Genomic DNA, 24,956 nt, shown 5'->3' on the forward strand with positions numbered 1-24,956 from the left:
AGTAATATAATAGAATTAAACTAATATTTATAGTATTATGTATACTACTTTTTTGCTACTACTTAAAATATTTTTAAAAGATGAACTATAAGAAAACCATTCACTGTATATAAACTAAATTATTTTGTATGTTTAGAAACTATTTTTCTTTTACAAAAAATAAACGCCTCTAAGTTCACAATATACTAACAAATGGTACCTTTAATATACCTTGCTATACATTTTAGTAGTCGAAAAAATTGCTTTCTAAGACTATATTTCTGTATAGCTGCAAAAAATAAAAATTAAACTTTTAGATTGCAGCTCAAGAAATACCAAACATTTAACTTATACCCAGTTTAAAATTCTAAAGCATTGAAGTTAATAAATGTAATTTGTTCTACTTGAGTTTTCTTTTTCATAACGCTTAAAAGACATATTGTAAAATGAAAAAAATGTATCTTAAAAGGTTCTTGTTCTCATTAGTTATACATTTTAGAAAATATAAGACAGTAGTTGTCAATGGTCCCAGTAGAAAAATTTATTGTTTGCTTTAATGAAAGTTGACTCGATAATAATTTTTTCAACCAAAGAATTCTTTCGATTAAAAATTTGTTTTTTGTAAAAAAAATCACATGTTATCTCTTTGTTTTATACCTGACCTTTATAAAACTGTTTTTCATAATTTTAAATTTACATTAATAGGGATTAGTAGCTGGTTGTACAATATTAACAGAAAAATATATCATATAGCTAACTGAAAAGAAAATGTCCAAAACAGATTATTGTAGAATAATTAAATGTTGCATAAGTTGGTGCTTTTATATTATAGAAAGGCATCATATATTAGTTGGTGTCTTTTTCGATGACCGAAAGGTCTTTCTATACACCAGGTCTTTTGACCAAAATATTTGAAAGTTCCTTTTTTATCGTTTTTATTAAACTATAGTATTATTGTGACTATTCATTTGTATAATTTATGTTCAAAAGCTGCTGAAGATTTCAGATCGAAAGTTCAAGAAACATTTTAAAACCTTATAAAACTTGAATACTTTTTTTAGAAATTGATATTTATTTATTTTGAAAAGTTTGGTGCTAACAATATTCATAGCCAGATTGTATGTACTTTTCAAATAAAATTATATTATCTAGTTCTTCGATATCTTTAACGAACAAGCTTTAATTATTAGAGATTTTGAAGTTATTAAAAACACTGAAATAGTTTTAAGAATTATTAACTTAACATGTGCCGTCATATTATTGCGACTTATAAATACAGTCTGACATCTTGTTACATTCTTATCAATAATGTGATAATATCATACGCAACACATAAGTTTATAACCAAAACATGTGAAAAAATTCAGACGAATGAAGACATCTTACGTCACTAAGTTGTTAAAAGAGCAGTTATTGAAAAAAAATTGCAGTTCCCGCCTGATGTATTAAAATTATCAGAAGACATTTCTTTTTTTTACGTCTTAAGACTAAAGTACGTTCTTAATTTACACAAGCTTTTTAAAAGGATAAACAAATTTGTTCTAATGTAGTTCCGATAAAAGTTCTTAAGTTACATAAAAGCCTTTAACAAAGTAGGAATCCTTTATGGTCTTTTTAAACAAACTTTTGATGATGGTTTGTATTTTTTATAAAGCTCGATAGCTATCATAAGAAAATGCTCGGAAAATAAATTGTAATATCTAAAATTTAACTTTTATAATTCAAAAAATGATATTTTCAATTCCAACTTTTTTACTTGTGTTCTAAGTGTAATGTGCTTAGTAAAACTTAAGATGATAAAAACATGAATATAAGCGTCGGTTTTTAAGCGCTTTAACATTTTGAGCAAACTTATAGAAACTTTGTAAACAAAAAGCTTTACATTTACAGTGTAGAAAATTTAAAGAAAGTGAACATGAAGTAAAATCGTTTTATTTTTTGTTGAAAAACACATAGTTGTACACTTTGATTTAAGTTCGAGTAAAATTCCTAAACTTAATCCATTACTAGCAGATTCTATGAAACTGTTTTTTTTTTTTTGGCTTAGTTTAGTGATCTACTGGATTTAAAAAGTTATGACCTGGTTTTTTATTTTGGATCCGGATGTTGTATAAAATTTAGGATCATACGTAATTTTCATAGTTTTCCCAAATACATTTATTTGTCTATTTTTGTTTTTCATTAGAAACTCAAAATATCTATTGTAAGTTTCAATGTTTTTGCTGTTCATCATAAACTTCAGAATGTCTATTGTAAGCTTAAATTTTCCCCGTAATATCTAGTATAACTTTCAAACTTTTTTTTTGCTCTTTGTTATAAACTGTGGAATATCTAAGTCAAGCTTTAAAAATTTTCAGTGGTATCTATGTATCTACCCCCTCAGTGTGTATGCCAAAGATCTTTTTTCCAAGCACCCCATGAAGACCACTACTGTATCGTTTTCTGTGCAATACAATAATAGCTGGAAAGAGTAGGGAAATTTAGTGATCTACCGGACCCATTAGATTATGGTCCGGAATATTATTTTCAATTTAGGATCCCGCCGGAAATGGATCTAAAAATCCATTATCCAGTAGGATCACTAGTTTAGTTGCTAAAAACGATTACTAAAGTTTATTTTCAAAAAACACAAGGAGATTTAGCTACACAATATTTAATTCTAGCTATCCGAACATTTAGTAAGGAAATATTATCAAAATCGTCAAGTAGAAGAGTTTTGAAACTCTGCTTTAGAAGGTTTTAGATAGTTACGCTATTTTTTTATCAGCAGAGTTCCTAATGGCATCTTAATAAGAAGTTATTTTGAATAATTATGGATCAAATATGTCTATGTAGTTCTAAGAAAAACAAATCTTAAAAAGTGTGTGTATTGGTGTTAGCATTAAAAAAAGAAGTTAAATTTTAAGTTTTTACTAACTGTATTTTTAACTAAATAAGTTTGTTTCAGTTGCAGTTTAATAAATAAACTTTTAAAAGTACAGCAATTACAACATTTAACAAAACAAAAATTTGATAACGTTTGTTTTTGATTAATCATTGTTATGAATGATGTATTTTCTATAAACAGCTCTATCAGCAAAATATAGTCAGACTTAGCATAAAAGTTGTAAAATAACCTAAATGTAATGATATCTAATAAATTACAATGGAATATACTTCTCTTATAACTTATTATTCTAATTTAAACAACTTAAAAAAAAATTAAAGAGGTATAGTATACACATAATCTTGCTACACAAAATACTAAACTTAGTGCTTAATTAGAAATTATTCAATTGTTTACTACAACAAAAAACACTTTAATTCTGCAATATAAACTTTTGTGTATATATCACAGTTTCACAATGGAAGTGTCCTTGCCACAGACAGGGTTGTCAAATGTTTTTGTCAAATTTTCTCCAGGTTTTTAAAATTTCCTCCAAGTTTTTAAAAATAGATTTTTTAGGGTCTATTTTTAGTTCAAAATAAAGTTTAAGGTAAAAAACTGTGTTAAACAATATAACAACATGGAAAAGATATCTTAAAGATTCTTTAAATGTGTTTTTTAATAAAAAAATTGTTGATGATGACAATAATAGTTTATCAATATGATAGATTTTTTGAGTCAAATCGAAATTTTACTACTTAATACATATTAAAAAATCCAGGTTTTAAGGCAATTCTTTTAAGGCAATAGAAAATGTTTGCAGTTTTATAAAGGATATTTTATTGATTTAAACCAGTTGAAGGCATTGGAAATTAAGTAATTTTGTAAACTTCTAGGAAAATTTTAAACTTTAGTCTAACATGAGAATTTCTAACTAATTTTTACCATTTGAAGGCTTTGGAAAATAAGGAACTTTGTAAACTTGAACTGCTAATATTTAACTTTTTCTTAAATTTCCTGACCTTTTTTCTAAAACCTCCATTTTTTCTGACTTTTGTCATTTTTTTAGTATTTCCTGAACTTGTGGCAATCCTGCTACTAAGAATATGAAGGACATAACTATCAGGAAATGAACTTTTAAGCGTGTAAAAAATGGATTCCGTACAATGGAGTTATCATCGCAGAACATAATTTGAGTTACTACGGATGGCTGTGTATCATTAAAATAAAATACTTTTAGCTAAAACTACCTTCTCGCTAGTCTAACCAGTATAATACAACACTTTTGGCAACCAATCATTTAATTTGAAAAGTACATCAATATGATAATGAACTCAAAAGGCACTGAACTAATCATTTTACTCACATATATACTTTATTGCTGAATTTGATACCGTTTAGAACTGAGTTGATAGAAACTGATACAAATGAAACTTATTGATGACCATTGTGATTCCAGTATGAAAGTGAAATTCCAGTCTGACAGATTTTATCAATTACCGAACTTATTCGAGTTTCCCAGCTTCAAAAAATGCTATGAAACTACAGTACTTGTTTGTTTGGGTCAACATTAGTGATGTACCGGATTCACTATCCGGGTCCGGCCGGATATTGCCATTTTTGTCTGATATCCGGATCTTGATTACAAAAAAAGGTTCGGATCCGGTTCCGGCCGGATCCTAACAGAGATCCGGCCGATTCGGATCTAGTTAGTAAAAAAGGGCATACAGAAAAGTATTTTTTTTAAAACAAACCCTGTGTAAAATTAAACACCTACCATGATTGGCTCATTATGTACACGTGACTAATTTACATTTAAACTATGAAATAAACATTTCAGAAATGCAACTCTTTACTTATGTTGTAAAATTAAATACTTTACTACCAAATTGTCAACCTTATGGCTAGCTGTTCTACTGATTATTAGAGTAAAGTATTTTTTAGTTTTTAAAAACCTCATTCTGACTCAGGCTAGTTTATACTCACTCTAGCTAGTTTTTTTTGACTTAACAGTGGCAACCCTGCTAGTTTGAAAATTACAATTTTGAAATTTTTTAGGAATTTTAGGCTGCCTCAGGCTAGTTTAGTTTTTTATAAAAATACAGGCTAGTTTTAAGGTCCGGATCCGGCCGGATCTTTAAATGAAAAAAGATCCGGGTTCGGTCCCGGCCGGATCCTAATTTGAAAAAAAAATCCGGATCCGGCCGGATTCCAATTTGAAAAAACTTTCCGAATCCTAATTTGAAAAAAAGTCCGGATCCGGGTCCGAAATTGTGGGTCCGGTACATCACTAGTCAACATATACTTAAAGCATAACACTTGAATTATGTTTAACTAGTTTCTATCGAGAATTTTAACACCAAAAATGTAATTTAGGTTCAAAAAACTTGTTAACATTTTTGATCGAGCATAATTGTGTCATAGATTTAATATTACCAACTTGTTATGATTTTTTTAGGGTCTTTATACATTACAAAATTTTGCACAATTGTGTATATTTTTATTAGAAGATTGACACTGTTCAAGTTAGGCCAAATGACTTCATTTCAAAAAATATAACAGTAACACATCTACTACAGAAGTTACTCATCCCTAGGTTTTAGTATCTTTATTATTCGTATTTTATCATGATTTTTATACTAAAATAGTACTTATTTAAAAATTAAACTAAGTTTAAGAAAGAAAGTTCATATTAAAAAAAAAATAATATAAACTTCAATGATATAAATCATTAATTTTCTTTATTTATTCCAAAATCTTAATAATATAACAATAAACTTTTCCAACTTGTTATAAACTGTTTTCTTACACTTAAGCTTTATGGCAACTGTTTTGGTTCAAGAATTAAAATGCGTTTTTGTTGTATAACTTAAAATATTTACACAATTTATTGAATCAAAGTTTTATCTTAGCGTATCACTTTGACAAACAATGTTTATTATTACTTCTTGTTGTAAATACACTATCCTAAAAAACTACTGATTGTTTCATTGGTACTTACTTTTAAAAATCAATAAACACGGTTGAAGTATTAATCTTTACAATAGTAGTCTCAAACTACTAAATTGGAAATAACTTTATTTGAGTAAAAATTTTGGAGTTAAAATTTTAGCTTTTACAAACAATAAAAAAAAGTTATACTAAAATAGTATATAAGTATGTGCACAACTAAAAAAGTTACAACAAAAGTTTGAAAAAAACATGATTTTTAAGCCATTAAACTAAAAACGATAAATAGATACTTTTCAGATTTTGTTTAAAAAACATCATTAAAATAAAAAATGTTCAATTTAGATGTTCAGAAGTAAAAAAAATCAAACAGTGTTGAAAAATTGATTTTAAGCAGTACTTTTGACATAGAAAAAATTATAAAAAAGTTCCAACTCTAATAAGTAGAATAAAACTAAAGTTTTGTAGTTTTTCACTGAAGTGGAATCGATAAAAATAAAAACCAGATTCATCATCATTCATTTTAGTAGTACTTGTCCAAGTTAAGGCAGTTCGAACATTCCAGCTTTATAAATAGTGTGTTTTTATTACAAATAAGAATTTTGTAAATTTTAACTTTTTTTTTTGCGTTTAAGCTTATTTTTATTCAAATTTTCTTTTAATACTAGGTGCAGGATTCCCACTAAAAAAAATATAGGGAAATCCTTAAAAAAGCCAATTTATAGGATAATTGTCATAAAAAAACAATGAATTTCAAATGTTACAAACATATTTTTAAGGTACATAAAGTAAATATGTCATTATTAAACGTTTATAAGCATAGTCTAATAAGATATTTACGAAATTTCGAGGGTTTTGATCGTTAATTTTAGTTAAATAAGCAAACTGTAGATAAACTGTATTTAATAGAAAAAGAGATTTTTTTTATCCGCTAGGTGATGCAATAAAGTGATATTATTGCTCTGAGTTTGCAAAGTTTTTAATTTATAAAAATAATCAAACTTTTTAATGTGTTTTTTTCACCTTGCGGTGCTGTTGTTTTGGCTTTCAAATTTAAGTCACCAAGCAAAAAAAAAGTAGTTTATAGGGATTTCTAAGGATTTTCACAAATCTTTCAATTTTTTATAGGGATTTTTCAGAATATTACAAATTTATAGGGATTTATAAAGAAGTGGGAACCCTGTAGGTGATTAAAAAATAACAACAAGATTGAACTCTTTCTAGTTTAATTGTCAGCCTGAGTCAATAAAAAACTAGCTAGAGTTTTATTTTACTATCCTAAGACAGCCTTGGTTTATTATAAAACGAAAAACCAAAAGTAAAACTAAAAAAAAATAACTATTTAACAAATTTTATTATTTAAAAAACAATAAGAGAAAAAATCAATGTTAACTTCACATAAATTAACCCAAGCTTTAAGATAAAAAATTAGTCTTAGGTTTGAAAAAAACTTCAAATGAGCCTGATTTATAAAATTAACTAAAAACATTCAATCTAGCCCTTATTTGCTTAAGTTAGCATGAGTTTTTTTTAAATTAAATTTATGTTAATCATTATGATAATGCGGCAACCCCAAAATTTCTATACTAAAAAAGACTTAAAAATAACTATCAAAAGGTGTGTTTTAATCTGATAGTATATTAAATAGAACTATGTCTCAACTTTTATTTAACTTTAAAAACTATGTAAAACATATTTTTTACTTTAAACTGTATTTTTGACTATAAGAACACTTCATTATTAAAATGAAACAACAGTAAAAAAATTTTAATTTTCTAACACTTGTCTTTTTGGACATTTATTTTAAAGTATTTTTTTAAATTTTTTACATTAATGTTTTTTTTTTACTAAAGAAGTATTTTTTTAAGTTTACACAAAACCTCTTTTTTTTATGTAAATGATTTAATATTGTTCAAATTTAAAAAAAATTAGCATAGAATCTAAAATACAGATTGATCTTTAAAATTTTTATTTTATTACCTAATGTAAAAATTCATATTCAACTAACCATTTTGAAGTCCTTTGAAACAGTGCATGTAATTTTTCATTAGTAGCTTGAGAATTTCATTAAGAATATTTGCTCTGTGATTAGCATCTTTAATACCAATTCTTTCTAACTTTTTATCATCTAAAGCTAACAAAGTCTTCCCTGTTATATAGAGTTAATGTTTACATCATTAATAATAAACTACTAGTTGAACTTCTAATTAAGTTTTAAGAGCTTTATAATACTCAATGGATAGTTTTTTTTCTAATAAGTTTATGTAGTAAAGCCAAAATAATGAATATATTTATTGTGTATAAATCTTTCCAAAACTTAAAGCCTGAAGCTATAAAATTGTAAAACAGTATGTTTAAATAGTAAAATTTTTCAGTTACAATGTTAAACATTATTGATTGTTAACAATGTTTGCTAGCTAAGGATCCGAACGAAACAAGTTCGTTGGAACATATGATCAACAATTTGAAAAAGTACTCAATTTATTGAAAAATAACTAAATTTCGATATTTTAAACTAATTACACAGTCTGCGAAATTACCAGCTGTACTAATACAGGAGCAGCACTACAATTGTTGGCTCTGCAGATTTTTCATATTTTCAATTTGGAAAACGCCGTTAGTCTAATAAAGTTTTTGCGTACAAAAACAGTTTGTTTGAATGTTAAAACATTAATTTTTAAAAAGAAAGATGAAAAATGTAAATAGATACTGTATGATGAACAAAACTAAATACTATATAACTTAAGATAATCAATATGTTTAAAATACTTCAAGTGAAAAATATAAGTTATGGAAAAAATTCATAAATTTTTTGAAATTTTTAAACAAGTCTTAGTGAGCAGCAACCCTGGTATTTTAAACGTATAAAAGTTATTTAGTAAGTAACTTAACTTTAAACGATGTAAAAGTAAATTATCAATTTATCAACACTGACTGTGTATTATATCTCCTACAGACAAGTATTAGTGAAACATTTTATGCAGCCTATCACAAACAGCATGCTTAGCTTTAGTTTAGAAATATAAATGGATCAGATATAATACATAAGTTCTATCACAAACATTTTAGAATAAAAAAGGCAGAGTTTGTATGCACAATTTTGCAATTTTAGACTGACATTTCTCCATTTGGCTGACATTTTACTTAATTGGTTGGTGCCCAGTTTAGCTTAGTTAAGCAGAAGAAACAAGCTAGATTATTAGATCAGTTCTAACTGCGTAACCGCCTATTAATGATAGACGTTTTTAGTATTTTTTTTTTAATTCCAAATATTTAATTTGATATATCTCCTGGGAAAATACCATACAAATTTTAGTTTTCGAAAATTGAATTGTTATTTAATTGAAACAGACATATTAAAATTTTTTGTTTTCATAGAGTTAGCTAAGTTGTTCTAAATTCTTAAACTATTTAACTACATCAACACTGATACACTCACTTTACAATGGTCCCTTCTCATTAATAAATATACTACACTCTTTGCAAATAACAAATACATGTTAATTGAATGGTACATTACTAATAGAAAAATTAAAAATATGTACTCAAAAAAAAAAAACCTCAAATTTACTTAAGAATTTAGAAATTTTAAAACAATTCTACTTAAAACATTGCCTACAAAACTAAATTTGTTTAAAATTTAATGGACTCTTCAATGAAAAAAATATCGAATTGTTTAATGAAAAATTTTTTTTTTAAGTATTTGAACTGTGAAAAACTAACATTTTACAATATTTAGTAAAATTATTTTTTTTAACCAAATGTTTACTTGGAAATTAAATAACAACTTAATAACCTACTTTAAAACAAACAGAATGTTCATTTTTCTAGAAATTTAGAATTTTAAAAGAATTCGAAATGACAAAAACTGACATTTAGAAGTTTTCAAACATTTGAACTGACAAAACCTGATATTTTGTCAACTTTCTTAAAAAAAGCACTGATTTATTCTGACGCGTACGAACACTTAAATAGAACTTTTTTTCTTTGTTTTGTATTTTTAAATACAAATGTATAGCTAATAACATACTTAAGAAAAAAATTATAAATCATTATAATTAAAATGTTCAATTATGTATTAAAGTACTCGAAAAACAACTATAAATCTACAAAAAAAAAAGCAAAACATTGAAAAAACTACAAACAATTTTAAAACGATAAAGAGATACAAAATAACTTAATCAAACTTTAAAAAAGACAACAACCTGTTATATCGTGATTGGCAAACATGTGGCAGTACACGGTCTGACAGTTAGGAATGTTTTGTTTTAACCATCTTGATACTTCTGCTTGCGTCCATATATAAACTGGCTTGTTATGTCTGAATGAAGCTGAAAGTTTTATAAATGTTTATCAATTTCTTCCAGCTACACAGATAGAAACTCATACGTTACAAATTTGAGCTTAGCTCTCACATAATTACTTAGAAACAAAAATCTTAATAACAACTCAAAATTATAAACGATAATCAGCACTAATTGAAACGAAATACTATCAAAGATAAAATCGTAAAATAAAACATAATTTACGATACGGACAGGCTTGAAAAATACTAGTAAGATAAATTCAGACTACATAGATAAATAAAAACAACTTGATTCAGAAATTGCAGAATGGTTAGCTACTACTGATGGTCGCTGGTGGTATGCCAAGTATTCCTGTTTTTTTTTATAAAAAAAGTAACAAAATGTATCAAATTATTTATGTTTCTAATATTAGCTACAATAATATACGACGAAAAACCATAAAAGTAACAGACAAGCAAAGCTAGTTAAAAAAAACATTTTAGGAGTCATATTACTATAAATATACTTTACTAAAAAGACTCATACTTATAATTGAGTGATTAATATAAAACAATTATACTTAAAAATCTTAAAAACTTCTTTGCTACTTTTTTCATTTAAGAAGTTGTTTTAGTGAATACAAAATTTTCATATCTTAAAATTAATATAAGTTATATTTTTATATTGTTTGAATAAATGTTTAGCTATAAATTTTAATTTTCAAAAATACAGTGTTTATATTCAAAACTTTGTAATTTTTGATTGACAAAACCCTAAACGCTTGTTGTTCAGCACCTAGTTAGGCTTATAACTAGATGATACAACATAGCTCAATTGTAACAGCGTAACATACAATTAATACAACTTTTTTGTACATACTTTTTGTATTTACAATTTTAATTTATTTTTTTAGGTATTATGGCCCCTAAAAAACATCTTAAGAATTTGAATTATTTAACTGATCAAACTATTAATAACTATTATTAATAATAACTATTAATAATAATGAAAATTATAATTTAACTGTCATGCAAATGCTTGAGACATACTAAAATGTTTACTTTCAAGTAAACCTCAAACTCATTATCAATTTTTTTAATTAATTCAAAATACAGAAACTTTCAAAGTTTGAAAAAGATCTATTTTTAATATAAAGTAACAGAAAGGAAAAATAATTTAGAAAGTTACTCTTTATAGTCTGATAATGTTTTTCTGATTAAGAGTTTTTTTGTTTGAAAAATCTCCTTCTTTTAAAATCTCAAAAATTTTCAATCATTTGTATTGATAAACCATAACATTTAGCCCAGGAGTCGGCAGCCTTTTGTAAGTTTCAGGCCAATTTTTCTAACAAAAGTTACTCGCCTGTTGTATTGTATAGAAAAAGGCTTCTCAAGCTATTTTGTTTTAAAACAGTTGAAGTAATCAACCAAAAAAGGTTCTTCTAAAGCAAAAAATGTAATGAAGTAAGCATGTAAAATACTATTAGTAAAAACTAAAGAGTAATAGTCAATTTAAGAGTAATATTTGTGAGTTTTTATAGGGTGGACACTGGTTTTTGGCAGAATTTTTCCAGATTTTCTAAATTTTTCAAGGTTTTTAAAAGTACATCTTTTTTTGACCATTTTAAGTAGTATAAAATTAAAAAAGGTGCTTTTTGATTTATTTAACCTACTTAAAATGTACATTATTACTTTTGTTAAACTTAGTTTTATTCTATTGCAACCTGTAACATTATTTTGAATCAATTTCTACAAAATAGTTTCTTCTCATATGATTGTTCAAAAGCCTTTATGATGATGTATAACATAAAAAGCCATACAATTTACTTAAGATTTGTTGTTAAGGGCTTAGGGAGGATAAACACCCTTTTTTGGTTTTTGATCTTATTTTATATAGTTTTTACTAAGCTACAAGATGCTTTTTACAGATTTTAAAAAATCTAAATAATTTTTGAGATATAGCCGGTCAAAGTCGGAGGCAACAATAGGAACCTTATGGGAGGAGCAAACTAAAACGGCAAATAACTAGAAATCACTAAAAATCTATCTCCTCCTACGTTTTTTAAGATAACTACCTCAAATTTTTAGGAAATGTTTTTTGATATATTTAGAAAATTCTGTTGGATGGAATTATTAAAAAATTAAAATTTTATAACAAAAAGACTAAAAAAAACTGTTTATTTTTTATATAAAATTTTTATTTTTTAATTTTTTTAAATTTCCTTCCGTCAGAATTTTCTAAATATATCAAGGAACATTTCCTAAAAATTTGAGATAGTTATCTCAAAAAACGTAGGAGAAGATAGATTTTTAGTGAAATAGTCTATTTTTGCCGTTTTAGTTTGCGCCTCCCATAAGGAACCTATTGTTGCCTCCGACTTTGACCGGCTATATCTCAAAAATTATTTAGATTTTTTTAAATCTGTAAAAAGCATTTTGGAGCTTCGCAAAAACTATATAAAATAAGATCAAAAACCAAAAAAGGGTGAATATTTCTATTTAAATAAGATTTATTTAAGCACTGACAAGGTCTTTGACCTAATCTTAGTTTGTAAAATAAATCCTTGAAAGAATAAATTCATTAATTCCTCCAGTAGTTGAGATCTCTCTATTTGTTTTCTTAAAACCAGTACATATAATAAAGTTACATAAAATGAAAACAAGAACTGAAAGAAAGTTCATAAAGCATGAACAATAAAATCTAATATAATTTACAATTCGTCTTGTATTTCTACTTGTTTGACTTTTTATTTTTGTTTTATTATTGAAAACTTTAATTATCTTCTGTAAAACACAATGAAATTTAAAGAACTAAATGTTGACTAGTAAATTAAACTCTAAAAGTTGCATCAGTCAGAAATAGGTTGTTTTTAACTGACTTTACATGACATTCAAAACAATGGAAAAGGAAGTAAAAAAGTAGTTGCATTAATTAAAGTAATAATTTAACTAGTAATTTATCAATTATTAGTTGAAAACCTGTAGTGTATTTTCTTTTCAGTCTAAAAATAGGAAAATTTACAATTTTTATTTAACTAAATTGTTAAAAAACATAAACTTAAAAAAATCCAGGTGTTCCAGGTTTTTTTCAAAGTTTCCCAAATTTCAGATTTTTTAAGGGTATCAGTTTTTGTGGCTACCCTGTTTTTACCACAAAAACTTTTCTTTTACTGTTTTAAGAAGTACGTTTTGGCTTAAAAATACCTCCCTGGCTGCAGATCTTGGCTTTAAGGGGCATTTGGCTTGTGAATTGCAGTTTGCTAACCCCTGATTTAGCCAAAATTGTATTAAACTTTATAAAATTAATTATTACCACAAAACTATTTTACTTAACTTAAAAAAAAAATATATATAATCTACCTACATTAAAAAAGATTAATTTCAAATTTATTAAAGAAATTCAAACTTTCAAAAATTTAAACTGAAATTAATTGACATTTTGTCACAAAACTATTACGCCTGATGAGTATAAACCCTAAAAATAGTAAAAAATATGCAAAAGTTGTTTTTAATAATATTTAAAACATTTTAAATAATTAATTACTTGTCGTATTTTTACAGTTGGCAGATTACTAACTTCTGCTGTTTACTTCAAACTACATATTGTTTTAGTTTAGCTTTTTTTACATAGTAAAGTTCTTTTTATTTTATTTTATATTTTAAAAATATATCTTATACCCCAAATATACTTTCAAGTTTTAAAAACAAACTTTTATAGACCAATTGTGAAATATATAGCTAGTTGGCAACTTAATTTTTTACACACTTAAAATTAAACAAAACACTTCAATTAAGAACTTTTATACATTTTTATCAAAACCCATCACATTTAAATAAAATTAAACCTGCTTGTTTGTACCATTTCTATTATCTAAAATATCTGAATCAGATCCTGGCCTTCTCCTGTCATCTAACATAGAAGAAGTGGAAGGTTCTTCAATCATTGATGCTGTACTTCCTAAAGAATAAAAATAAAAGTATTTCGAACCTTTAGACTATATTTATACGGGGTTTTCAGAATTATTTTTTTACACTTTATTTTTCCACTAACAAATTAATATTATACATTATATTTACATCTACTACTATTCTGTATTATTTCTAGTCTTTAATACTATACAAAATATTAACAAGTTTGTAGCAGATTATATAGTTGGCAACTTACAAGATTAAAAAACTGACTATAGTATTTTATTTTTGCAAAACTTTTTACTTTATCTTAGTTTAAGAGCATAGGAGGGGTGTTAAAACAGTTATATTTTAAATTTAGTCTTATTTTTTACACAATTAGATAAATTACTTTACCGCTTGTTAAAATTCAAAGTAACTAAATAAAATGGCAAAAATATACTATTTCTCTAAAAATATATCTACTCTTTCAGTTTTGTGAAATTTTTTCTTTAATTTTAAACAACTTGCAGGAATTAGAATTTAAAATCTTTATAAAAATATTTTTTTTAATAAGAATACAGTGCTTTTAAATTATCCGGACATGTTGGGCCAGATTTTTCTGTAAACATGTCCAGATAAGCATTTTTCCGGATAATTACAAAAAGACATTTATTTCATAAAATAATAAACTGCTGTATATCATGCAATGCATAATAAATAATAAAAGCTCAGCTCATCTTTTTTTTCGCTTTAAACTTTTTTTTATTTTCTTCACTTATCAAAATATTGTACTAAGTCACTTTCCTATGCTAAACTGCTCCTTATAAAAGACTTTGGCACACTATTTTTACCATTTAACAAACTTCTAGTTTTTTTTAATGGTTAGTGCAACTGATTTTTTTTTGACGCCTTGTTCATTTCTAAAATCTGGTATGTTGAGTGTGTCAAACTTATATAACTTATGGATAAAGATATAAAAAATTGTCATACACCTCATCTTAAACAAAAGTGTTTGCTTTAAGAACTTTTATAATACAGTTTGAATTAAAAATGAAACAAAAAATAACTGATTTAAATTTTTTTAACTTAAAAATTACTAAGCTATGAAAAAAAATTCTAAGTTAAAAAGAAATTAAGTCATACTTTAAATTGTTTAAAAAAAATATTAAACTGACTTATTATATATACAAATGATTTTGATTACTAAAATAGTTTTGAACAAAGCTTGAATGTAAGTTTTAGTAGTATTACTACCTACTAAATACTATTATAATAGTATGTCATAATAATGAACTAAATTGCTGAATTCATTAAAACTCAAAAATTTTCTTACACCATGAAAGAAAAATATTTGTATCACACAGAAGTGGTTGTGTTTAACACTGATTTTAAAAAAATTCTTGACTGAAACTGTCCAGATAAACGAGCAACCAGATAAGTAAAATCTGGATAAGTGATAAATACTGTACAAAAAATAGTTTTATTTAATAATTCTGGTCTTAAACTTTTTTTGTGGCATTTTTCAGAAATCCACTTTCTACAAGTTGTTTGTCTACAATTTTAGACATTAATTAAACTGCTTTAAAAATTAAAAAGGAGAATTTTTTTTTTTTCTAGTAAATTGACCTCGGAAATTTTTGATTCCATATGGTTGTACTGGATATTTTTACAAAACTTGTTGTATTTCAAAATTTATTTGATTTTTTTGTTCTATAGTTTATACTTTTTAACCTTTGAAATATGAGCCAACAATAATTTTTGTAGAACATTTCTGTTAGTGTAGCTGGTCATTTGGGTTTAGCAGACATTTTTGATGCTTATTTTTAATTTTAGAACCCTAAACTAGCATTTTAGAATAAACACAATTAACTAAAATCATGATCAATGTATTAACAAATACTTATTTATTTGTAATAAGCAATTACATAATTATGTGTATTATGTAAATTTATAAAGGTTTAAGGACATACAAGATATATATTTTAAATGTGGATTGAATTTAAACCACACACACAAATAGATACTTATAAATATAAATTAGTTAAATATTAAAGACTTATGTTCCTTTATTAAGATAAGTTTTGTTTTTATGATGAACGTTTTTGTTTTTTGTGGAATTTGCTTCCAGTTGTAAACCTTAGTGGCTTGTTTAAAATGTAAACATGTAAATATGTAAACTGTGAATTAAGCTTATTGTAGCTATTATTGTAGACCAAAATTTCCTAGGTATGCATTGCCAGTTAGTACCAACTTTTGTGCTGTGTTCAAAGTGCTTACCTAGCTGAAAAGTTACTGTAAATTATAAAAATTTTACCAAAAAAGAGCCAGTGCATTAAGAACCTTACTTTTTTAACATAAATAATCCAGAATGTAACCAAACGCTGGTGCTAGTTTGGTCAATCAGTTTATTATAATCTAAACACTTGAGAGTTTTAAAATTAAATCAGGAATTTTGTTTATTTAAAGTTTTGTTGATATCTTTGTTTAAAGTTTTGTTTCAGCTAATTAAATATAACTTTGTTTTCAAATAAATATTTAAAAATTTTAGTGTCACATTAAGAAAATAATCTACTGCTGAGTTGTTTTTTTGTTCAAAAAAATTAGTAAAAAGTATGTTTTTAAAGCACATCAAAAAAAATTAACTAATTTAAAAGTTTTGTAATAACTTTTTAAGTGTTTGATGAACCTTTGTTAATTTTAACCACACTTTAAGAATTTGAATTTTAGTTTATTAATAACATATTGAAATTAATATGAGTATATGATCTAAAGGAAATAATTACAACATATTTTTTTTTACTTCTATAAAAATTCATTTTTAAAACTTGTAGTACTACTTATTAATTTATTGAAAAAAAACAAACAATTAGTGAACAAGTTAAGAAGCAGTACAGTGCTTATTCACATATCCAGACATGTTGGGCAAGATTTTTTTGTAAACATGTCCAAATAAGCATTTTTTCGGATAAATACAAAAAATAATCTTTTTTGTATTATAATATAACTGCTGTATGTTATGCAATGCATAATAAAATGTCCTGGAAAAGACGCTAAAAGGTACCTGAGTGGTGTGCAACTTGATAACCAAAAGGTTTTTTTTTGTGCATCAGGTAAATCATAGAACCAAATATTTTGAGTAATTTTATATTTGTTGTTCAATAAACAATATATATATATATATAGAATTAAGTTATTTAACTTAATAAATTAAATTTTCACACTGAGCCCACCTTGAGGGCTTTATTATTAAAAAGGTTTATTTAAAGATGCAAAACTCAAAGGACTTGAGTTTCGTGACTATTTCTGACGTGGCTTTAAAACAAGTTTAAAATAAAGCACAAAACAAAATCACCAATGAAAGTTAAAATTTTTTTTTGCATAAATAGATTATGACGTAATTTTGAAACTATCAAAAATAATGCAAAACGGCTTGTGCAATATTGCAATATTGTTTTAAAGCTGATGAGTGAATAGTCACGAAACTCGAGTCCTTTGAGTTTTGCATCTTTAAATAAACCTTTTTAATATATATATATAAAAATTAAGGTTAATGTTCAAACTTAAACACCTTCTACTGAGCCCACTTGAAGGGCTTTTAAATAACTTATTGAAATGGCTTATAACTTATTAAATAACTTATTGAAATGTTTCATAAAGCTTTAACTTTTCATAAAGCTTTATGAAACATATGGACCAGAATTTTTGAAATCGCCATTTCAATAAATTAAATAAAATTCTTCAATTTAATTCATTATTATGACTTAATAAAACTACTAAAAAATTTTTTAAGATAGGTTTACATATTATTATTTGGATAAATTTTTTTTTATTGTTTTAAGGATAAATTTAATTTATTTTTTCTCCCATAGAATTTAAAAAATATTTTATTAAAATTAAAAAAAAAAAAAAATTAGGGCAGTTGGAATTAAAAATGATGAATTTTACTTGCTTGAACCTCAAAAACGTATATTGTTGCTGAGGGTTAGTAAGTATGATGTTTTCTACCTTATAAAAAATAGTTTAATAAATGAACTTAGAATTTTATTATCTATTACTCATAATTACTATTTATTTTCTGTAATACTTTTATTATATATATATATATAATTTTATTATATTTCAATGCTCCATTCTGCAAAAGTGTGGCAACACGGGTTGGGAAGCGCTTCCTAGAGATTGTGGACAAAAACTTTACTGAAGACCATCCATATTGTAAAGTTTTTAACAGGAAGACACTAAAAGTGTCCTATTCCTGCATGCCAAACATGAAACAACTTATAATGGCACACAATCAAAAGATGTTAGACACGCAGGACAAAGAGAGTCAAATGTGTGACTGCAAAAAAACAAGAATGCCCGGTAAATGGAAGTTGCCTAATGGAAAATATTATATATAAAGCAACAGTCATAACTGAAAATCAGACTAAGTTTTATGTCGGCAAGACTGGACTATTGTTAAAGAATCGCTACACAAAGCACAAGTACAGCTTCAAACACAAAAAACATAAAAATACGACAACATTATCGCAGTATATTTGGAAACTAAAAAATTACAAGGTCAATTTTAAAATTCAGTGGGAAATATTAACAAGAACGAAAAATAAGTATAATTAAAAAAACGGATGTAAATTGTGCAATGCGGAAAAAATCTAAATTTTAAAAGTTAAAAAATCTGAATCTCTAAACAAAAGAAAAGAATTACAAACTGGCTGCATACATTATAGAAAACAATTTATCTAAAAACTCTGTTAATAATTTTGTCAAAAATTAACTATCTATTCTATTATTACGTAATACCTAATTTTGTATAATTTTATTGCTGTACTTACAAGTTTGTTTTTCATTGAATAAAACTTGGCTGAAGACGCGTATTAAACGCAGAAACAGCTGTCCCAAGCAAAAGTTTATTTTGTGTATTTTAGTTCTATATATATATATAATAAAAGCATTACAGAAAATAAATAGTAATTATGAGTAATAGATAATAAAATTCTAAGTTCATTTATTAAACTATTTTTTATAAGGTAGAAAACATCATACTTACTAACCCTCAGCAACAATATACGTTTTTGAGGTTCAAGCAAGTAAAATTCATCATTTTTAATTCCAACTGCCCTAATTTTTTTTTTTAAATTTTAATAAAATATTTTTTAAATTCTATAGGTGCAAAAATAAATTAAATTTATCCTTAAAACAATAAAAAAAAATTATCCAAATAATAATATGTAAACCTATCTTAAAAAAAAATATTTAGTAGTTTTATTAAGTCATAATAATGAATTAAATTGAAGAATTTATAAAATCACTTAAAATTTACTTACAGCATGAAAGCTTAAGTATTTGTATCACACAAAAGTATTTATGTGTAATATAGAAAAATTAAAATTTTCTTCTTGACTGAAACTGTCTGGATAAGTGAAGTCTGGATAAGTGAATAAGCACTGTACAAGTAAGAAAAAAACTGACAATGTTATAAAAATACTACACATAGTTATAGAAATAACTAAAATATAACTTTCAACTTATGATATAAGAATAATATCTCTAAACATAAAGGCAAAAATTCTGGTTTGAGAAATGAAAAACAAGATTGAATGACTTGAACTAGTTCTCGCATAAGGTTAAAGTAATAAAAAATCTTAATTGCATAATTTATAGCGTGATAGCTCTTAAAGTACTTAATTTATTTAATAATTAAATACTAAAAATGATTCAAAGTAAAAAGTCACAGTATATAACACAAAACTAGCCAATTTTTAATCTGAAACTATTTCAAGGTTAACAAATTGAAAGTTCAAAATAGTATAAACTACAGGTATTTATATTCATTATTAATATTTGTTTATTTATAAAAACTTAAAACTACTTAAAAAAAGTTCAAATTAGCCTAAGCTACCAAAATGAGAGGCAACTCTGTTTATTGGCTTAAATTTGTTGAGTTTTTATCATAATGAATTTTATAATACCTATTCATAAAAACTTTAAGTGATTATTTTATAACTGGGAGTGGACTGTGAATAAAAACTTAACTATGTTGATACCAATTATTTTTAGTTATTGTGTTAATTTCAAAAAAGTTTTAACTAAAAGCTATTAAAGAAATAAGAGTGGAAAACTAAGAAAATTTAATTGTTGATGCAGTTAGAATACATTTATCAGAAAAATGTATAAATTTTTTAATTTTACTGAAACTTGAATAGTTCAAGATATTTCTACATATCATTGACAGACATATTAAAACTTTAAGTCACCTTTTGACAAGTTTGAAAATTTTAATAAGTTTTTGATATATAATAAACTTTTTTAATGCTTTGTACACAGACATTTTATAATTGTAATTTTTCAATTGTACAATTCCATAAAAATTAAAAATTACCTGAGAGTATAACTATCTTTTATAATTTATAGTTTTTTATTTTCAGGAACAAACCTATATTACTTTTAGAACAACTTGTTCTAGTATTATAGATTAACAATCTTTTAAAATATATATACTTTAATAATACAACAATTATAAATTTTTTCTTGAAAAAAACATTATTAATTTAAATAATTTACTTGTGTATTTATAAAAATGGTTTATTAAAAAAAGTTTTGATTGAAAGCAATATTTTTCACTAATATTGTTGGTACACTTCATAAGTTTTTAGTTCTAAAAGTTATTGCTAATGTCTTAAAAAATGAAATCACTTTTAATCATTAACATTTAAACAATATGAAAATTAAAATAAAGAAAGGTAAACATATTAATTTTAAAAGGTCAATTAAAAGTTGAAATAAAATCACCCGCTTCTAAACAAAAATAAATACTAAATATAAATAAGAATCCAAATAAATTGCAGGACTCTGCTTTAATAAAGCTTAACTTATGGTCATAAGGCCATAGGGGGGGGTCCGACTTTTTTTTTTACAAAAGTTAACTTTGGATTTTATATGAAAGCTTTAAATACAAACTACAAGCCTGTTTTTATAGAATTCAAAAATATAATTTAACTTTTGAGATATTTTATTTTTTGTAAAAAGTTTCCGATACAAACGTATGGACCGCAAATTTTTTGGGGTCAATTTTCTTGGAATTTCAAAAATTCACTAAAAACCTATCTCCTCCTTCATTTTTTGTCCTAGAGACTTCAAATTTTCAGGAAATGTTCCTTTTAATATTTTGAAGAATCTGAATGTTGGAATTTTTAAAATTTTGAAAAATAAAAATTTTATCCACAAAAAACTAAAAAAAAGGGTAGTTTTTTGACTATAATTTTTTTTTTACTCTAAATTAAAAAAATTCCTACAATAGATTTCTTTAAAGTTTAATGATACACATTCTGTAAAAATTTGAGAAAGATTACTCAAAAAATGAAGGAGGAGATAGATTTTTAGTGAAATAGTCTTTTTTTGCATTTTTAGTTTTTGCCTTCCATAAGGCACCTATTGAACGCCCTTTCTTTGATCGCTTATATCTCAAAAGTTAGTTTGAATTTTTTTAAGCGGTTAAAAGTGTCTGATAGCTCAGATTAAATTCTACAAAATAAGATCAAGTTGTAAAAAACAAAGTGGACCCCCCCCCCCCCTATGGCCATAACTTATTGAATTGATGTATTTTGTTACAGCATTGGCAAATACTTGCTTGAGGATTTGAGCTTTATGATATTCAGGGTTGTCACAGATCAAGCTGAGAAAAATTTCCTGACTTTTCCTGACTTTTTACTAAACTTTGCTGACTTTTCTAAATCTAAACTCTTAATTTAAACCTAGTCAAAAATACATAATCTAACACTGGAAACTATACAAAGGTTTTAGTCTTATTTTTATACAGGTTAAAACAACAGTTTTTTTTTGATGAACTCAATCATTTAACTTCCATTTCATCACTTGAACCATCTGTGTATGATTGATGAATTTACAATAAACAGCTCTATTATCAAAATACTTGTGTTTTCTAACTTGATACAGATCTAGTTTGTAGGCATACACATAATCTTTAATTCTTCTTTTGGATGTAATAGTTTCTCCTGTCATGTGTTTTCAAGCAGAGCTTTATTAATACTTAACCCTCGTTTGACCTCAGCCTGGTCATTGTGCAACACAAATAATGGTTGCAACAAATTTTCAAGAGAAGATTTGGCAGAAACTTTCAATGTTTCAAAATAGAATTGGTCCAAACAATCTTCACTTTGTTTGAAGCTCTTGAACTTTAATTCATTCATTGGACAATTTACCAAAGTTTTAAATTGTTTAATGCTAGCATCACCTTCAGAGTAGGAGCACATTTTTTACTTTGTTAAGAAGTGCACAATGTTGGCAAAACGCTTAACAACAATTATGACTCCTAATTTTCAAGGCTTTGCTGATTTAGGCATTACATACTTTTTACAAATGTACTATCAATAGCCGTTCTGCTCAGGATATTTTCAACCACTTTTAAAACAAATACTCTACATTCTTTGTTATAATTTAAGACCTTTTGTTCCTAAACTACGTATTTTTTTCTCCAATTTGTAAGCGAATAGGTTGCAGCACAACTAATATTAAGGGCAGGTTTTAGGGAAGCTTGACCATTCAATTCAACCTTGGATAACTGGTTAAGGCTGAGGTTTGTAACTATCACATCTTTCATAACAATGCACAGCAATTTAATTACCAAGCACGGAATGTCCTCGTGCATAAAGGTAACAACAGGCTGGGTACTCTGGTTCAATGTCAAAAAAGGCTGCATGAGAGATATCACATAACTAAAGAAATGCAAGAAAAATTTGTGTAAATATCACAAATTCACTTTGAAAGTGTCCTTGCAACAGATCATCAGTACTAAAAAGAATAAAAAACTGCTTGTTTTTCAATATGTAAATAGAAAAATTATACTTTTTTATAAAGGATATGTTAATAATTTTTACCAAATTAAGGCATTGAAATTTAATTATTAGTTAATTTCTAAAAAAATTTTGCAATTTTAGTCAGACTTTAAAGTATTTTCAATTAATTTTTTACCACTTGAAGGCTTTAAAAATTAAGAAATTTTATAAAATTTAACTGACAAAATCTGATGTTTTTTTCAAATTTTATCAAATTTCCTGACTTTTGTCATTACTTTTAGTTTTTCCTGACTTTCCAGACCTTGTGGCAACCCTGGAAGTTCCAACTTTTAGTGGTTTTAGGTTTTGAAATTCTAACTTTGTGAGTGCTTGCCAAATGACATGTATCCAAGGGATTTCTACCATAAAAAATATTTAAATATATAGTTTTATACTTTTTGGTTAGTTCAATGTCAATTTTAAAAGGGTAGGTAGAATTACAGGGATGAAAAATTGGTCTTTGACCTTCAAAATTTTTTTTATTGTTGTAGAGGGAAGAGGAAGTCTGATGTTTTTCTACCATAAAAAAAGTTATTATTTTTTAATGAAAGTATTTTTTACAAAGATTATTTATGAACGAGAAACAAAACTTAATATGTCTATTATCCTTAAAACTTATTTAAACTAACCTATTCTAGACATTGTTGTAAAGATGTAAAAATAAACTAGAATGGCATCAACTTAGATTATTTTCACTATCTATTTACTATCATTTTGTTTTGAATATTTAAAAAACTAATGCATTCCCCTAATCTAAGAATATTCAGAAAATTGTAAGTCAAAGAATTCATCAATGTACTATTATCAGAGCCAAAACCTGAACTTTCGTGTTCGGTCAAACAAGCTTAAATTAACTAAAAATTTATTTTCTCCTAAGTTTTTTGAGATAACTTCCTGAAACGGTTAGAAATGTTCCTTGCTGCCATATTTAGAAAATTCTGTATAAACAAATTCAGAATTTTCTAAAGATGGCAAGGAACATTCGTTTCAGAAAAATATCTCGAAAAAGGTAAAAGAAAATAGACTTTTAGTGAAATAATCTTTTTTCCCCTTTTTTAAAATACTAATATTAAGCAAAATTTTAAAAGTAGTTTGCTCCAACAGGTTTAAAGCTAAGAAGCTTTTTTTTCTTTCTATTCATATGATTTTCCAACGTCAAAAAACTTTACTCAGCGAAATTCCAAGGTCGGGGCAATAGATGCACCCTACCGGACAGTTTTTATCAAGAAAAAATAAACAATTCAATATTAATATATATTACCTATATACTTAAATCAACATTAATAATATTTATAAAATTTCATAGTTTGTTCTGGACATGACATTAAAAGGTATTCGTGATGTGCGACTCGATAACCGAAAAATTCTTCGTGCACCAGGTCCTAGGACCAAATATTATAAGCGATTTTTTTTTATCTTTCAATAAACTACCAAACACAAGCATTTGAAACATATAATTAAGCTTTCATGCTGTAAGAAAATTTAAGTCATTTTATAAATTCTACAACTTAGTTTATTAATATGATGTAATTATTTTTCTAAAGCTTCTTTTTAAACTTTGAGCAAAATTAGTTTAGTTATGAAAGTTTGTATGTAAAGTAAGTCAGTTTAAAATTTTAAAGTTTCTTCAATAGTTGATTGAATTTAAAGTTTTTAAGAAAATGAATGTATAACGTTTCTTTTATATTTGATTTTTACTTTAAATTATTTTATAAAAGTTTTTGATCGAAACAGTTTTTGTTAAAGATGAGGTGCCTGACAATTTTTTCTTTTTAAAACAAACTAGAAGTTTTTAAAATGGTAAAAAGCAATGTGCCAAAGTATATTATAATGGAGGAATTTAGCATAAGCAAGTAAACTTTGTAACACATTTTAAAATGTTAAGAAACGTTATAAAATATTAAAGCAGAAAAAGAGAAGCTGAGCTTTTATCATTTATTTGCATAATGTAGAACAGTTATTTCACTTTAAAAAAAAAACTATTTTGTACTTATCCGGAAAAATGCTTATCAGGACATGTTTGCAGAAAAATGTTGCCCAAAATGTCCGGATAAGTGGTTAAGCACTCTAATTGCTCAACCTAAAAAAAATGCTTAAAACTCAAAGGTAGTCGTTTATGAATATACTAATGATCACT

General features: G+C 25.5%; 1 protein-coding gene across 3 annotated transcripts; it reads right to left on the reverse strand.

The window, feature by feature from the left end:
• Window positions 1-5,924: 5,924 nt before the first annotated feature.
• On the reverse strand, window positions 5,925-23,565 carry LOC145834268 (sterile alpha motif domain-containing protein 12-like). Of its 3 annotated transcripts, none has more exons than XM_082941652.1 (6): window positions 23,449-23,565; window positions 13,925-14,037; window positions 10,389-10,452; window positions 10,000-10,125; window positions 7,803-7,943; window positions 5,925-6,359 (listed from the first exon to the last, which is right to left on the reverse strand). In XM_082941652.1, the coding sequence occupies exons 1-6, from the start codon at window positions 23,459-23,461 to the stop codon at window positions 6,337-6,339; spliced, it is 480 nt and encodes a 159-aa protein (XP_082797778.1). In that variant the 5' UTR covers window positions 23,462-23,565; the 3' UTR covers window positions 5,925-6,336. The 3 variants fall into 3 exon arrangements, with proteins under 3 accessions (XP_082797778.1, XP_082797779.1, XP_082797780.1); XM_082941653.1 differs by lacking the exon at window positions 23,449-23,565 and adding an exon at window positions 21,912-22,164; XM_082941654.1 differs by lacking the exon at window positions 23,449-23,565 and adding an exon at window positions 20,757-20,817.
• Between the last annotated feature and the right edge of the window lie 1,391 nt (window positions 23,566-24,956).

This window comes from Thalia democratica, chromosome 4, assembly GCF_965202585.1.
Source record: "Thalia democratica chromosome 4, ktThaDemo2.hap1.1, whole genome shotgun sequence".
NCBI lineage: Eukaryota > Metazoa > Chordata > Thaliacea > Salpida > Salpidae > Thalia > Thalia democratica.